The 17,779-nt window shown below is 31.3% G+C and overlaps 1 protein-coding gene across 1 annotated transcript in view; it reads right to left on the reverse strand.

The window, feature by feature from the left end:
• Positions 1–238: 238 nt before the first annotated feature.
• LOC139497626 (E3 ubiquitin-protein ligase TRIM71-like) overlaps positions 239–17,779 on the reverse strand; it is a 178,682-nt gene continuing 161,141 nt past the window's right edge. Inside the window, exons 3-4 of the mRNA XM_071285857.1 lie at positions 2,770–2,838; positions 239–272 (exon numbers count right to left, since the gene is read on the reverse strand). Of these exons, the coding sequence (XP_071141958.1) occupies positions 239–272; positions 2,770–2,838 (103 nt within the window). The remainder of the gene's footprint in view (positions 273–2,769; positions 2,839–17,779) is intronic.

Consider the following 17,779-nt stretch of genomic DNA (forward strand, 5'->3'; position numbering starts at 1 on the left):
ACAGTATGCTTGTCATACTAATGTACATTTTCAACTGGTCTAAAGCAGGATGAATATTTATAAGAACGTAAACAAATCACAACATAAATATTGCTGCGGCAATAAACGCTATAGATATTAAAATGCACAGGCGTAATTGCGGCTCCTAAAAAGAAGACACAGTTTGTTCACACTTTTGAGTAAAAAATAGCATTTACTCTTCTATTCGTATATGCTTGTAGAAATATTAATAGTATACTTACGAAAATCTGTAAGGTCGAATACATTCTTTCCTTAAAAGATAATAAATATATATCACATGTGATAAGGTAAAATAGTGCATCCATCTGTATTTCTTATCCTTGGGTTTTTATTGCATTTGAATTACTCTTGTCTTCATTCATAATGTTCTATGTGATATTTCATTGCTTAAAACTAATTTTGAAATAAATATAAAAAAGAATATGTTGTATGATTGCCAATGAGACAACTGTCCGAAAGAGACCAAAATGACACAGCAATTAACAATTATAGGTCATCGTACGTTACAATGACAATCAATAGAGAATTAGTGTTTGCAAAGCAAAACATAAATAACATTTTATAAAGGGCATGCCCGACGAGCTAATACTTTGTGTGTTTCTTTGTTGCTTATGACGTGGCTCTGTACTTACTCATCCTCTCATTGTGTTATTGTGTCATGGTAATTTTTCGTTTATATATTTGTTTGCTTTTATAGTGATTAAGCTAATAACACGATGTTTACTGCTGTACCTCTATTTTTGACATATGTAAATACCAAAGAACTGAACTGCAGCATATGCATTTTATGATGCCCTTGATGACCAACAATTAAACTCAAGTTTTAACAAAACAGCGCATGAAATTACAATATTTCCTGTTCTTGAAATAGCACAAACTCAAACTTCAAAGCTTTCTGAAACCTGTTAATAGACTACTTAATTAATTGAATACCAATCACAATTCACCCTGTATATGAAATATCAAGTTTAACGTCTTCTTTGTTTTAAATATGATATTCTATAAAACATACTTTTGATTTTTCAATGGACACTGCTTATTATTTAAAAACAGATCTAATTGAGATTAAATTGTATCGATCTGTATCTAAGGGATGTAAGGTGTAACACATAGCAATTGTTTGATGTGAAACAAACTTTATCAGCGTTTAGCTAATACATGTATTATGCCCCGTCTTGTTGTCCGGCTCCAAGCGAATAAATTCCAACCCTCTCATCATTAATGCGTATTAAAAACTCGCGGAACAAAAACAAAATTGTGAAAGTACAGAGAAAATATATAAAAAAGAAGATGTGGTATGATTTCCAACGAAAAAGCTCTCCACAAGATAACAAATGACACAGAAAGAAACAACTATGGGTAACCGTCTGGCCTTCAACCATGAGCAAACCGCATAGTCAGCTATAAAAGACTCAGAAATGACAAATGTAAAACATTTCAAACAAGAAAACTAACGGCCTAATGTATGTTCAAAACAATAACGAAAACCATTATGTATTACATCAACAAACGACAACCACTGAATGACAGGCGCACACATACAGAATGTGGCGGGGTTAAACAAGTTAGCGGGATCCCCCATAACCTGGGACCGTTGTGTTACAGTACAACATAAGAACAAACTATAAAAATCAGTTGAAAAAGGCTTAACTCATCGGATGAAAACAAATAGAAATACATCTAACAAAAACACAGAGTGACGTGGCCGGGTACTTGTATATCCCAACAACAAAAAGACACTGAGTAGAGGTCTTAGGGTACTCGCAGGTAATGGAAGCTAGCTCAAACCCGCTAACAATTAATAAAAAAGATGTGCATCGAATGAAATTTGCAAAATTTGAGAGTAGTATGTAATTCATGCGTAAGACTTTTCTTATTGTTCATATAGAAAATTATGTGCTTTATCATTTTTACGGATGTATTTTCTAAAAATAACGCAATCATTTTGCTTGATTCTTTTTTTTTGCTACATGAAGGAAGATTTTTATATCAGAAAGTGTTATGAATTCACCTTTTGAAAATTGAAGCAAGAAAACAAGTTTCGGAGACCTAATTTTTTCTTAATCTAAAAGCATTTTATAAGACCGATCTCGCATTTTAAAATGTAATTTATTTTTATCACACAAAATTGGAGTTTCCGTGTATAATCTATACAAAATCTGATAATTTTACTTAACCTGTAGCATGCCAAAAAGTTTTTTTTTATATATATTTTTGAAAAGAAAATGATAAAAACTACATTTTGACAAATTATTAAATTCTGTAGATTTAAATTAAGACACGCTATCCACCTTAAGCTACAAAAATGTCTGATCGATCGCTTATATTGAGAATATAGCTAATATTGTGTAAACCAACACATTTTAAAAAGCAATTGATTTTTTCTGGGAGAAAAACAAGGCAAATATATGCAGGCCAGAATCGTCTCTTGAATACATTTACAAGTCTACATGTTTGCCACTACATCAAATGAAACGGCATAAAATAATTTGCCGAAATTAATTTGTTTACACTAAATGTATTTGGAAACAGTAACTCAATTAACTCATTATATTAACAAAAAGATTCCTGTACATTTTAATACAAGATAATCAGATGTAATTGACTTCAGTTATAGATTACAAGATATTTTTCTGTCTTTTGTGCTTTCGTTCTACGTATTGCTTAAGTTTTTTAAGCCTTTATGTATCTAAAGTGTACGGACCGTAGTCACAATTAATGATCAATTTAATTTTCTGCGAAACTTACCCACATTCTGAACATTTGAATAGATATCCATGTTGTTGCTTTTCTTTTTCGTCGACTGGTGAACACCTTCTAAAGTAAAAAGATTTGCTTTACCATTTTCAAAATGACAACGAATGCCTTTAAAAAATTCCTCTTGTCATGTGATAGTTATGTGTATATTATATTTCTTTACAACATTTATATATTCTTTCAATATAACCACGTTTATACAAAAAATGAGTTTTATAACGAAATATAGAGTTATGCATGATTTTTTATTTATAATTGAACGTACACGACGTCGGAAGCCGATGATAAGGCAAGTACACTATGTGTAATATAATATATGTGTGAATATATATGTAATATGCAAACTTTTTATATGATAAAGTTAAGTAAAGTAATATTTATTTAAAATCGGGTCGCATATATACATATTAACAAGGAAAATGAGCTCTTAAGAGTTCTTTAATCGACTAATATTAATAAACAAAACATACATGTGATACATATACAACACAAATACACTGACATATATATAAGTACGTCTGAGCCAGTGACAATTCTACAACAGATGGCTCAGACGTACTTATAAATATAATTATTTTCTGTGACTGTATCTTACATTAATTTGTAAGATCCTTTACTATAGATAGTTTAGCTGATGTGTAAAAATAACATCTCCATGCCTTATATATAATGTACTGTAGTACGACGCTAGATTGAAACTTTTAAAAAGGTAACACCCGGCCACCGAAAACTTCATTTTTATGAAGCCCAGGTGGTCATGTGTTCTAGCGGGACGGCTATAGTGCAGGCGATTTGGTGTCACGATATCTCAGTAGCATCGGTTCGAATCCCGGCGAGGGAAGAACAAAAAAATTGCGATTTAACATTGTTGGGTTGATGTTTAGACGAGTTGTATATATATATATTTGTTTTAATATATATATATATATTAAAACAGATGACAAATATCAGCACATAGTAGCACACAGTATATGTTTCCGAGTAGCACATGCAAAATTAAAACTGTAAGGAAGAGCAAAAGACTGCATGCAGCTACAGCACAGATGCATTAACAAAACAGATAAATACATAAGAAATAAGAAATAACATCAAAAAATAAAAACATCAAAACAAACAGTAAGCTTCAAAGTCAGGTCATGGGTCAGTAAGGAGTTACATTATTTACAAGAACTTCAGGTAAAATTTTCCGAAAAACACCAGGTGGATAATAAAATATTGAACTGGCCAAAAGTTGAAAAGCTTCTTGCCTCATTTGGCAAGGAGTACCAGAATTTTGCTGTCTCATAACTAAAGCTTTATTTACCATACCTTGTTATTTTTGACCGTGGTATATCCGCTATGCCTTTGTACATGAAGTTATATGCATTTTATCTAATATTCATTTAAATTTGCAAGAATTATGGACTTGATTTATTAATTATTTGATAAGTCTCTTATGCCATGATTATCATTCTTCTATTTTTTAGTGCTGGTAACTTAGACTGTTCAAGAAGTGTATCGTAAGAATGTATGTAGCCGTCATTGATAAATCTGAGTGCTCTTTCGTGTATTTTTTTCAGTATTCATTAACAGTATTTATTTAAAAAAATAGATAAAGACTTCTTTATTACTTTTGTATCAATGAAAGTAGATTACTGATGAATATACTACTAAACTGTTCCATTTTAGGCTAGTAAACTAATACGATATACATGGGCTAGTAAATTCCATATAGGGTGAGAGGGAATTCAATGACCCCTTAGATATCGTAATAGGTCACTAGCACATTGTGTAGCTTATTTATCTTATCATCACATGCAGCATTTCGACTGGTGATCTTTTAAAGTGATCAAGTCTTCATTTTCGATGACCTAAAACACGTTTTTGTTAATGGGTCAGCTGAAGCCCGCTTCCTGTGGAGTTGTCTCTTTGTGTTAGAGACCCATTGTGGCCTTTTGCTATTTTCTTATTTTTAGTTGTTTTTATAGTGTCTCTCCGACACATCACCATTTCTCTTCTCAATTTCATTCAAATTAAAGAACCTACTGTCATAGGTCTATTCAACAACAAATGTCAACAATAAACAACTTGTTACCTTTTAATGTTTTCATGCATTTATGTCTATCGTGCTTTTTCAATTTCTTCAACTATTGTCGGTACGCATCGTTTCCAATTTTTCATTAACGTCATGTTGTTTTAATAAAGGGACGTAACACCACTACTTACCGTGTATCGAAATAAACCACGCCTACTAACTATATAACCCCATATAAAATGCTTACAGTCACCAAGAGGTCACATTTAACTAGTGATATTTATAGAAATGTATAGGCTGGTGTGATTATGAGTAATCATTATATATGCTGGGATGTATATGTATTATGTAAGTTATCTTTTTACATATTAAAAAAAACTCTTAACTGAGCTCTACAAATATTGGAAACAATCTTTATTTTCTAGGTATAATCATAAATGGCTTCAGACAGATTTTGCCTTCATTTTTTATTTGTTAGTGTTAATATGTTAATAGGCGACGAAACCTAAAATTCGAATCGTCATTAAATAGCAAATCGTTTTAACTCGTGATAAGGCTCGAGTTCCTTTATAATCGAAGTACTAACACTTGGTATTTTTAGAAGGCAACACGGGTCATAAAGAAAACAATTGAAAGCGAAATAGTAATCTTTTGTAGTATTCTGTGTAGTAATCGCAAATGTGAGTCATCGTAAGCGACTCCCTTTAGATTACTAGTATATACTTTTCAAAATGAGAATGGAAATGGGGAATTTGTCAAAGAGACAACAACCCGACCAACGAGCATTAAACAGCCGAAGACAACCAATGGGTTTTCAATACAGCGAGAAAATCCCGCACCAAGGGTCGTGCTTCAGCTGGTCGCTACGAAAAATGTGTACAAGTTCAGTGATAATGGACGTCAAACTAAACTCCGAAATATATAGATGAACTAAAATTAAAAATCACACAAGACTTTCAAAGGCCAGAGGCTCTTGGCCTAGGACGGGCGCAAAAACTGCGGCATGGTTAAACATGTTTTAGATCTCAGCCCATATACCTCTAGCCGATGTAGAAATAAAAAAAACACATCAATACAAACAGTAAAATTCATTTTAAAAGAAAACCATATCCGATGTCAGAATAGGTGTCCATATAAAGAATTGCTTGTTGTTACGAGATCTCTAAAACAAGACATTTCTGCCTTATGATAATGGAAAATCTTAATGGTTTTCACTTAAAAGTAGTTTGGCACTATGAATAAACATTAAGATAATTTTTTTAGGTCATTCGGGGTTTTCGAAAAAGCAGATAACATAAGTTTTGATATTTACCTAAAAGTATATGTACCGATTAGTTGCCTAATGTCGTCTTCAGTAACAGCTTTGCTCTCGAAGGCTATCTTTGGAAACTCTGGAGGAGACTCTATGTGTAGTTCGTTGATCTCTTCTTTCATCTTATTAATCCGTTGTACCATAGTTTCATCCGGTCTGGTTTTATCTAGATCCCGTCTTCTCTTATCTAAGTTCTGTCCAGCAACAAGTACGGATTTAGCAGAAGATAAACTCTTCATGAGTTTATCTTTCTCCTTTTTCGATTGTTCTTTTACTAAGACAATCATCTGATCTACGGATTTATCAATCATTCTTTTTATCATGTTGCTTTGATCTGTGATAGCTGTTATGACAGATTCTACAACATTATCAAACGATTTCAAGCTATCCTCAATTTTAGTTATATTTTGATTTGCTTCATTGGTCTTGTCGCGAACTTGCTTTTCGTTTTCCCCTAGTAATTGAGCGATTGCATCGACCAATTTGGAAAATTCATGCTTATTGTGCTTTCCTGTCACACAACTGGTACATACTGGTACATTGCATGTATTACACATTAGGTTGAATTCTTCTTTGTGTTGACTACATCTAGATTTACCTTCCGGGATTAGTTCGGAGGCGTGTTGAAACTGGTGGTTTGTTGATAACTTCTGCCTTTTATGCAGCGATTTACAGTTTTCACAATAAAATTGCTCACAATCTAGGCAGAATTGTGATCCAGGGGCACTAACACAAATTTCACATGTTTTAGACGCAGCTTGAGCCATGGTGTACTTAAATAAAACCACAGGTATGACAGGTGATTGTATCACATGACAACAACTTTTAAATTTAAATCAAGAACGATAAATAGTGTTTATGAATGACTTTTTGTCATGTGCACCCTTTCTAAAAATAAACAAATAAAGGAGATATTATCTACAAATTTTTACAAGATATTGAAAACTTTAAATGTACGTTTTTAACAAGGGTTAAATAATATCTACATAACTAAGAGCAAATGGTATTTCTGTTTATATAGATGTCATATCAAATATTTAATCAGATACTAGTTTAAATATATACATTATCACAACAGGTAACACGGGTTACTTACAGTTTACACTTGTATACCATGTATACGCCCCCCGAAGTAAATAATCCCATCAAATTTAGTAATAATTAAATATGGTATCCTCTCACGTGTCGTCTTCATACGACCTTTTAGTGACGATAAAAAAAGTAAATCGTATGTAATAAAATATCTCAGTTCATAAAGTTTTGTCTAGTTGCATTCCACAGATCACATCTGTCATTTTATGCTTCTTTGTTAGATAATTGTTTGTTTTTATAGTGATTTAATAAGCTTAAGATTACAACACATTGTTGACTTCTATAAGAAAATGCTGTTTCAAGTTTGTAATATGACAGTTGTTATCCATTCGTTTGATGTGTTTGATTTTGCCGTTTGAATAGTGGCTTAGGGGTGTATTCTTCTGATGTTCCAGTCTCATTCAGTGTCATTGAAATCTCGTTCTGAAATTATTTCCAAAACAATGGTCAAAAGTACAAAAAAACAATGAAATTGATTTATATTCTAATTAAACTTAACTCTGTGAAAAAAATTGTGTATTTCAAATAAGTATTTCTTGAGTAATAAAATTTTCAAATTTTATTACTTATCTAGTCAGTCTTTTTAGTCAAAATTTTGAGAAAATGGGTGAGGGTTACAAAAAATGATTTTACCAGAAACATGAACATCCAATATATCTTTTTCTTTTCAAATTTCTTAGACATTTATTTTTTTCAATCATTTGATTATAACAAAGAAGTTGAAATAATGTGCTTTTTGTTCTTTGAACTGAGAAAAATCACAAATTTACAAAATTGACAACATGATAAATTTGACACGAAAAAGCATCGAAATATGATAAAACTTCCTTATATTAACACCTACCTCTATTTTTTTTAGTTGAATTTGTTCAGATTGGTCCGCTTCATCTTTATTGAGAGTATGAAAAAAGGTTTAATTGTGAAACTGTGATTTTTTTTCACGATAATAGACCAAAAATGAGTCAAAATTGATGAAAAAATTGGATAATCATCAAAATTGTGTACTTTCAAAGGGCCGTAGCAGAAAAAAGCGCACCACCATATGATTTTTTCTTCACCAATTATAAACCCAAAAATCAGGTTCAGAAAAAAAGTTTAATTCTAGAAATTTGGCTCCTCAGAGGTGTACATGTACATCCTTAAGCTTTCTCTTTTGAACTTTCCTCGGAGTTCATCATTTTTGTGATTTTATTTTTTTATCCTCCATCCTTGTCGTCCAAACTACATATTAATTGTTAAAATTATGGCCATGCAATAGGTATCACTGGGCATTAATCAGTTTAAAATCAATAAATAAATCTACTTCACCATTAACATCCGCTGTTTTTAAAGAATTGTCGGAACCTGGTATCCTACATTTGAAAATGCCTGTACCAAGTCAGGAATATGACAGTTATCCATTGTTTGATGTGTTTTATCATATGATTTTGCCATTTGATTATCAATTTTCCGGTTTGAATTTTCCTCGGGGTTCAGTATTTTTGTGATTTTTCTTTTTACCACAGAAACACCGATAGAGAACACAGGCCTTCAATATTTATTTTACGTATATACAAATATGTCACATGCAGGAACAGAACTCATAAAATATGTTTACAAATAAATATTGAAGGGAAATACAAAAATCCACCATTTTCTGAAGAGGAGAATGTCCGTAACAAGTCAGGTCAATAACAGTTGTTAATCTATCCTTTTGATGAGTTTTAGCTTTTGATTTTGCCATTTTGGTTGAGGATGTTTTTGAATTTTTTACACATTCGGTATTTTGTTTATTTAACTTTTTTTAACAAATAGTTGTGCTTAACATTGGCTAAAATTTGCACAAAGCAGTGCAAAACACAACATTATTCTTAATATGATAATGACTATCAATATTTGTATACCATTAAAAAGATGATGAATTATCATATCCCCGGTGACGTAATCTGGAAAACAATTATGTGTTTACATTGTTGAAAAAATCAGACGACAATTTGTTACTTTGTGATATTGTCAATGGCCCTACACGTTTACATTGAGTGTTGTTATGGTGCAAACAACTACCTCGTCAAGCTCATCAGTATACTTAGGTTACATGATGTTACTCTCAGGTTGAATACATACTCTTAACAACTGATGTGCTTGCCATTAGCCAATAAAACGGGTTTTTTTTTCAAAAACGAATATTGTTAACTCTATTAACATGATAAAAGGAAAAAACGATTTACAAAAATGTAATAGCATGTCGAATAGTGTTCTTTTCAACCGAGTCTTACATTCTGTATATATTCTGTAAAACTGCTCTAATATATTTAATATGATTTAATAAATATATAACTAACTATTATAGATATACTTTATTGAATATTTTTCCCTAAATATTCAATAACTAATTCAAAGGATACTTGATTCAAGCTGTAGATTGAGTAAATTGTTAACAGCAAAAGTGCAATGAAACTTTTAATAATTTTTTTAAAAAAGTATTCTTTTAAACCTCGTCTTACTAACTACATTTGTTTTATGTATGTTTCAAAACTTATATGATTAAAAAATAAATCATATAAGTTTTGAATCATACCTAAAACAAATGTAGTTAGTAAAGTTGTCTTCATTGGAATAAAAAAAACATATTATTAAGAAAAATTTGAAAAACTGGGTTTCAAAAAATAAATTTAAAACATTAGAAATTTGAAGAAAAAGGAATGAACGCAGACAAATTAAAATGGCGCTAACGGGAGTTGTAAGTTGTAAGTGTAATTAACATGAAATATCTTCACAGTCAGTTTGAACACATAATCAAGACACCCTTCTTTTAGTTCCAATTATGCATTAGTCGTATGAATTTAAATATACCACATCTTCTTATTTCTATAAAGAAAGTAAATAATTTTAAATCATTAGCAACGTGCATTAGTCATTCAGTTGTGTTACCTTCTGATATGTTCTGCTTGGCGAAAAGTGAACGTGAATCCTTGGGCTCCAAACAAGTGTCGGCTTCCTTCAAAGCTATGGTAAGTTTAAGTATGAACTTGTATTGGTCCACACAAGACTTTTGTAGAAACATGTAGTCATAATTAAGCGAAAATCATTGTGTAGTCTGATCTCCTTTTGTGGTGATTAAATTCCTAAAGTTTAATTGAAAACTTTCCTACTATTTGTGACAACCAATCGTTCTGTCATTTGTCTATATAATCTCCGCAGTCCACTCAACGTCATTATCGATAGCCGGATCCATCATGTCACTCAGAGAAAAAAAAACTGAAGTTTACTGGAGTGAGTTGAACTAGAAATTACCATTTATCAATTAACACAATATATTTTCCGCCCAAATAAATCATAACCTTCGAACTTTTTCTTGAGAAGACAATTAATTCCCGTTCCACTTCGTGCCTCGGAAATCTGAATTACTGAAAAATAATAGAGAGTTTGAACCTGTAACAAGATAGTCTCTAGTTTTACACAATTGATTACTTGCAATTGGTTTCTATCAACATAACTCTATAATCCTGATAACTAATATATTATTTAGCATACATAATAAAAAAAGATCCGTCTGCATACGATTGCGATAGACAACATAACGACTAATATCAAAAAATATAAAGAAATATAAAAAAAAATTGAGCTAAGGAACCACATCTTATACACCAGTAGGTTACTACTTATTAGAGTAACATTCTGAGATCAGTCGCATTTGATTATGTCACAATCGAAACCTTGTGGTCGACAAAAAATCACATAGAAGTACGATTAATCTTTATCTTGAATATTTCATGTGTAAGACGCCTTTTTTGTATAAAAAAAACACAATCGATACGCATCAATGGAAAACTTTGAATTATCTTACAATTTCAATTTTTATTTATTACTATGTGCTAAGATCATAAAACATGATAATAGATTTTGAAAAATGTATCTTCTCATTTCATGAGTGTTCTGCTTTGTTACGTTGTGATTTACAATCACACTCTCAAAACTGATAAAATCAAACGTTTTACCTTGTTAATGAAAGGTACATTTTATATAGAATAAAACTGCGATAATGCACAGACGAAATATAACTTGAAAATCCTCAACACTGTTAAACTTGGACAATTTAATTTGACATAGAAAAGAGAGATCATTCTGATTGTGTTTAGGATAATTATATGTAGTTCTGTATTATAAGTCATGCTAAATTGGGACAAACCAACCTGTAGGTAGATAGGACAAGTAGATAGTACACGTATTACAGTCACGTACTGTTGTGTTCAATAGTCTGTGGTTTAAATAACGGAGATGCTTCATAATCTAAAGATTTTTTCGTCCTCTTCCAATGCTTACTTTCTGACCTCATAAATGGATTTTTGATTGACAGCACCACGACGATCAACTATCCTAGCGTTATAACTGACACTCATTGTATTGCCGTCATCGGTTTGCTGTTGGAGGAAAGTTGGTAACATAGGAAATTTAAAACAGCAAGTACAGGCAACAACAAACAGAGTAAACCAACTCGAATATAGAAGTACGGTGACGCATCAGGATATTATTGCCCTTTCGAAAATAACTAACGAAAATAAATTGGATATCACAACTGTTGGCCAAAATCTTACTCAGCAAATCACATCGGTTGAACAAGAATTCCGAAAGAAAACCCAAAATGGTAAGCATAGATATTTATAAGTGTGACCTATTGCTTAATACATGAACCGTCTTTTTAATGTTATGCTGAAAACATCTTTTCTTTCATTGTAGGCCCAATGTTATCTTAAGTATCATAACCCTATGTATAATTTATATGAATAATAGTGTGAATTTTTTAAATGGCTTTATCATTATACCTTTTGGTATTCATCACCATCATGAAATAAGTTATATATTTATTTATAGATACTTTCGATAGGGATTCTTGTTAATATTAAACGTGTTCCCGAATAATAACTTTAATATTTCAGATACAGCTATTAAACGGTTAACCGAAGCCCTCGATCTGAAAATAGCAAGTTTGGAAACTAATATGACTTTTCTGAATACTTAGGTAGCATCATTTACACATAACAATCAACCAGGTAATGTATAGATAATAATGCAACTACATTTCTTGTTTTCTCACATTTCTTCTCGAGAAATAGATATAGCATTAAAATCACAAAACACTTTAATTTCTCATAGCAAACGTTATACAATAATATTTCCTTTATTTTATAATGTACGTAGAATTCCAACTGTTCATGATCATCAACTATATTAATTAAGACATGCCAATGACACAATTATAGTTTATAATTACATTTTGCTTTACTAGAATTTATTATTATTGAAATCAGACATGTATATGTTGTTGTATCATTCTTTCTCATTGGTGTAAGTTAAAATGGAAATTTGAATCTATTGAAAGTGATTGTATGATTTAATTTTTAGTTGCCTTCACTGCCTAGAATAAAGGTGGAAACGTTACCTCTGACAAGGTCATAAAATTCAACAAAGTTAAGACACCGATTGGTGAAGGTAGCCTGCCGGCCATTCATTCAACGGGAGCTTTTACAGTAGAAGTAGATGGGCTTACATTATTACGGTGACAGTCAACTCTGATATGTACGATTCAGCTTTTGAAATTAAAAAAAACAATATTCTAAATCGGGTACACATTCAAGGAAAATTTGGCAAAAATGACAACAGATACAGAATGTTAAAATATGACCGATCAAGATAAGTAATCAGAAAAAGACTTGAAACTTAACGCTACCTCTCATTGGTCATCTTTCTTATAAAATTTTCGTTATGCTAGTGTATTTTACCATAAGGCCAAACAAGGTAATCTTTAAAAAGTTTTTTTTTACGTAGATGTATTGTTATGTTATAGGAATTGGCCGTTTAAGAATCTAAAGGATGATCGGTAATTTCATTGTTATTACCCTAAAATGAATTGGTTGAATTTCCATTGTGTAGGATGTTTCTAACAAATCACGACGTTTTGATGTTCACTTTTGGAAATATTACCCAAAATTCATTAAAGTCTGAAACGACGAAATTCGAGTCTGTATAATGTCATGTATCCTCGCATTTACCTTTACGACAGCATGGTGTTTGGAATTATGGAGTGTAGATATACGCTATCCATATCCGTCAAACCATTCACACTTTCATCTAGTAGCAATATGCTAAAACTTTAATATTTATTTTGATGGACAGATGTAATAAATTAATAGTAATGAATTGAGTCTATGATGGAGAGTTGTCTCATTGTCATTTATACTACATCTTCTTATTTTTATGTTGAATAGTTATCAAAGGTACCAGGATTATAATTTAATACGCCAGACGCGCGTTTCGTCTACATAAGACTCATCAATGACGCTCAGATCAAAACAGTTATAAAGCCATAAAAATTTATAAAAGTACAAAGTTGAAGAGCATTGAGGACACAAAATTCCATAATTAGCTCACTTTATGTTATTGATTTTGAAAATGTTGAAAGACGTGTCCTATATTTGCTTACATGCATGTCATGTGGCCTTTAGTTGGTATTTGTCTCATCAGAAATAAATATCTCCTAATTGTATCAGAAACTAAGACACTGTTACAAGCAACCATTTAATTATAGCCACCGTTAAGTTCAGTCGTTCTAACTCATATCTTTAATGCATCAGTTTTGATTTGAGAACATATCGCTGTTCCTGTAACCAGCTTAATTTTGTTATATCGGAACATTCTTAAACGCATAATTTATCCACAGCAAAATGAGTCAATTCCGGAACTTTGAATACTGTCTCGTGTCTCCCAAATGATTGTCATGATATCCCTCTTGGGTACCGTTTTATAAAACAAAATCTTTCAGTTACATCATCGCATTGCAGAAAAAGACAAAGAAGATCATATTTGACAAAAGCATTTGATTCCCAATAACTAGTATCTGTAAAGATTCAAAAATGGGGGAATGTACGTACATTACACGATGATTAAATGACTATGAAATCTGACCTATCTGGTAAAGCTAAAATGGGTGTATCGTACACAACCTTAGAACTAAAATTAGCAGATTTATACCCTCACTGTGAATGCTAAATATAATCGCCGACGAAACCTACTTTTTGTGACATTGTAAAAACATATAACAAGGAAAGAAAAAACGTTAAATAGTGCATTCTTTTTGAATTATTTATATTATCACTATAAATCCTAAACATGTGAAGTAATGTAGGTGTCATACCCAAGTGTGCGTTGTGTCTACAATCCGGCGGTGCAATGAACATAACCAGGTATTAATTTTATATTGGATATCAAAGGACTTTAATTTCTTTCTTTTTCATAATGACCATTTGATCCAAACTACCTATCTTAAAAATAACTCACTAGAGAATGGAAATAGCATATACTTAATAATTATAAATGCCCATTACAAAAAGCAACAATAGTAAAGACTTTTCAATAGGCCGAAACCTGTTACTACCTCTGAATTGGTAGTTTTTAATTTTACAGTTTTTACAGATAGATATAAACTGTAAACAACAATAATGTTCAGCAAAGTAAGATCTACAAATAACTTAACTTGAAAAAAATGGTCAATTGTTGCCTTAAAGAGTTATTGCCCTTTATAGTAAATGTTCAACAGCGTTTTGTTAACATTTGAAATCTTTTACATAAATCTTCACCTCTGAAACTATCGATAAAAATTGAACCAAACTTGGTCACAATCACCATTTGGGGTTATAGTTTTAAGAATATGGCCGATGACTCCGCGTTTCAATCAAAATGGCTGATATGGTTTCAAAAAATACATAGGGAATGAATGCATGATTTGTCTACCGGTATTATTATTTAATGAACCGTTGTTATTCAAGAAAATCTGAAAGGAGCAAAAATGTTATGAGCGCTTCCAATTGTCTGTACACGTCAAACCTGTTAGACAAATTCTTTTTTGGGATTTATAGCCCATAAATGACAAATTTTACCACTGATCCACCACTATTCAAGGTAAGGGGGGGATGTACCTTCAAACAAGTTAAATCCAGCCACATCCTAGTCAGGTACATGTAATTCAATTTTTGTAGGTTGTTGCTGCATATAATATTAGTTTTTCGTTGATTATTTTGACATAAATCAGACCGTTAGTTTTCTTGTTTGAATTGTTTTTACATGTGTCAAGAAGGCCTTACGATGGTCTTTGTTATTTAAGTCATTTGTGGTTATGTTGTATCATTAGCAGTCATACTACTTTTTCTTATTTTGATATAATGTAAGGGACCAGTTCAAGATCGCTTCAGGGTGCAGATTATTCTCGACTTGTTGAAGATCAAACGGTGTCATTGAGCTGTGTCTGCTCTTTAGTCAGTTTGTTGTCTCCTCGATATATATTCCCTAATACCTTTCTCATTTTTTCTAAATATTTATAAAAATAGATTTTTTGTTGATCCATTCCACTAGAATAAATAAAGGAATATGTTAATTATTATGGTATTGAAGTAACAAATATGACGTCAATCTACGTCTTTAATTTCGTAGTAAACTAATGTGCTCATTAAACATGTTTAACTTTTTCAACATTGATTTGTAATAAAAGAAACTATATTGAACTCTAAAATTATTGAAAACATGTTTTTATACTTGTGGTCATAGATGGCTCATGTCCGATTAGCCATTTAATTTTTGAATGTTGGTGTGCAATGATATTTAAAATGTGATTGATTTAATCCTCCGTTTGTTCTGAACAGAGGGCAATCGTGCAAACGAAATGCTCATACAATTAATACTCTTACTACAATAGATAATGCACACTCTATTGTAAATTCGTAGTGCCAACAAATGGTATTATCTAAAAATATCAAATATACTATAGTTAGTGTTTTATGTTGAGACGTAAACAAACTTGTATAACAAAAGTACCGAACAACAAAAATTGATTCAAATTGTCGAAGTCCATAAAAATCGACAAAATTAATGTTTTCAACAAACAGAACTAGCGGAAAACAACTGTCACATTGATTATACATGTATAAACTACACCAACTGAAAGTTTCTAATCATTGAAATTTCAGTTTTTTCTAGCTAACACATTTAGACAAAACAATATTATACAACTTTTGATTACATATTGGAAACATATGCAGGTTTTGTTGCGTTGCCTCTTTTAAACTGTTTTGATATATCTCATCGGTCTGCAAGAAAAAAGATATTAGTCTAAATAAAAGTTTATTCTGAAAATATTTTTGTTATTTTGTATGCAAAATTGATACAACAAAACTATACAATATGTACAAAGTTTTAAGCATGCTGGTTGCAGTACTTCCTGTTTACAAACTTTTTGCAAAATTTTATGTTTAATAAAACTGAGAATGGAAATGGGGAATGTGCCAAAGAGACAACAACCCGACCATAAAGCAGACAATGGCAGAAGGTCACCAACAGGTCTTCAATGCAGCGAGAAATTCCCGCACCCGAACGCCATACTAAACTCCAAATTGTACACAAGAAACTAAAATTAGAAATAATACAAGACGAACAAAGGCAAGAGGCTCGTTGAAATATGAATTGACGTTCAACATACTATTTTAAACATCAAATATGAAAGTTGAAAGCCAGCTTTGGGTATTAACCAGAACAGTAGTCGAAACGTCGAAACGGAACAGCATTTATATTTCACAGTCTTGCACAACGGCGTGTCAGTACTATCAAATTATTTATCAATAACCCTTCCAAAGATTTGAGATTATCATAAAATGATTCAACTCGTTCAAACCATTTGTTTTCTCACAAATGCCGTATATGCATTTTAGATTCTGGTCCTTATATACTGACGTTATTATATTAAAACAAATAAACTACTGAGTATCAACCATATTGGTGATCTAATGCAGCAGCACGGATAAAGTATTTTGATCAATCAAAACCAATACCATTTGGTAAGCCCTTTAAGAAAGCTAGGTATAAGCCAATTAGAATTCTTCAAAACAAAATTTGTCATTTCTAGAATGAATCAGTGCATATGTAATAAAATTTGAGTATAAAGACGTTAAAAAAGATCTGAAAAAACATATGCAATGCCAACAAATAAGTTTTGACAGGATGTACTGAATAGTAACTAAATAGAAACATTAACAATGTTTATCCTTCGTTACTTGCAATTGTTAAACATGACTACATCTAATAATTTATATATGCTTTCATGTATACTTCTTTCTTTGTAACAGCTCTGCTATATATATTAATCCATTGTATTTTTGTTATATCTTTTAATTCTAAGAATAGAGCTATACTGAGCTTTCACTAAATTCGACATGTATATTTTTTGTATGTCTTGATTTAAACAAATATTATTTCAGCTTTATCAAGTTTTAAACTTAATTTTGTTCTTTGAAGAGTTACTTCACGTCGTTACAATGAATTGTTAAAGACAATATATTTCTTTGCTTTGTTTGCTTTTCCGTTCGAACGAGTATTTCCTATTTATATTAAGAGCACTTACATACGTTGTCTGGTGCATCTACACGAACTACAAATGAAAAGGCACAATAAACATTAAAAAAAACTTTTATTGCAAAATAACTGTATACAAACACATTTCATTTATTTCAAGGTTAGTGTTATGACATTTGCAATGATTAAAACACAATATGTCAATAAAA

Source organism: Mytilus edulis, chromosome 12 (assembly GCF_963676685.1).
Source record: "Mytilus edulis chromosome 12, xbMytEdul2.2, whole genome shotgun sequence".
NCBI lineage: Eukaryota > Metazoa > Mollusca > Bivalvia > Mytilida > Mytilidae > Mytilus > Mytilus edulis.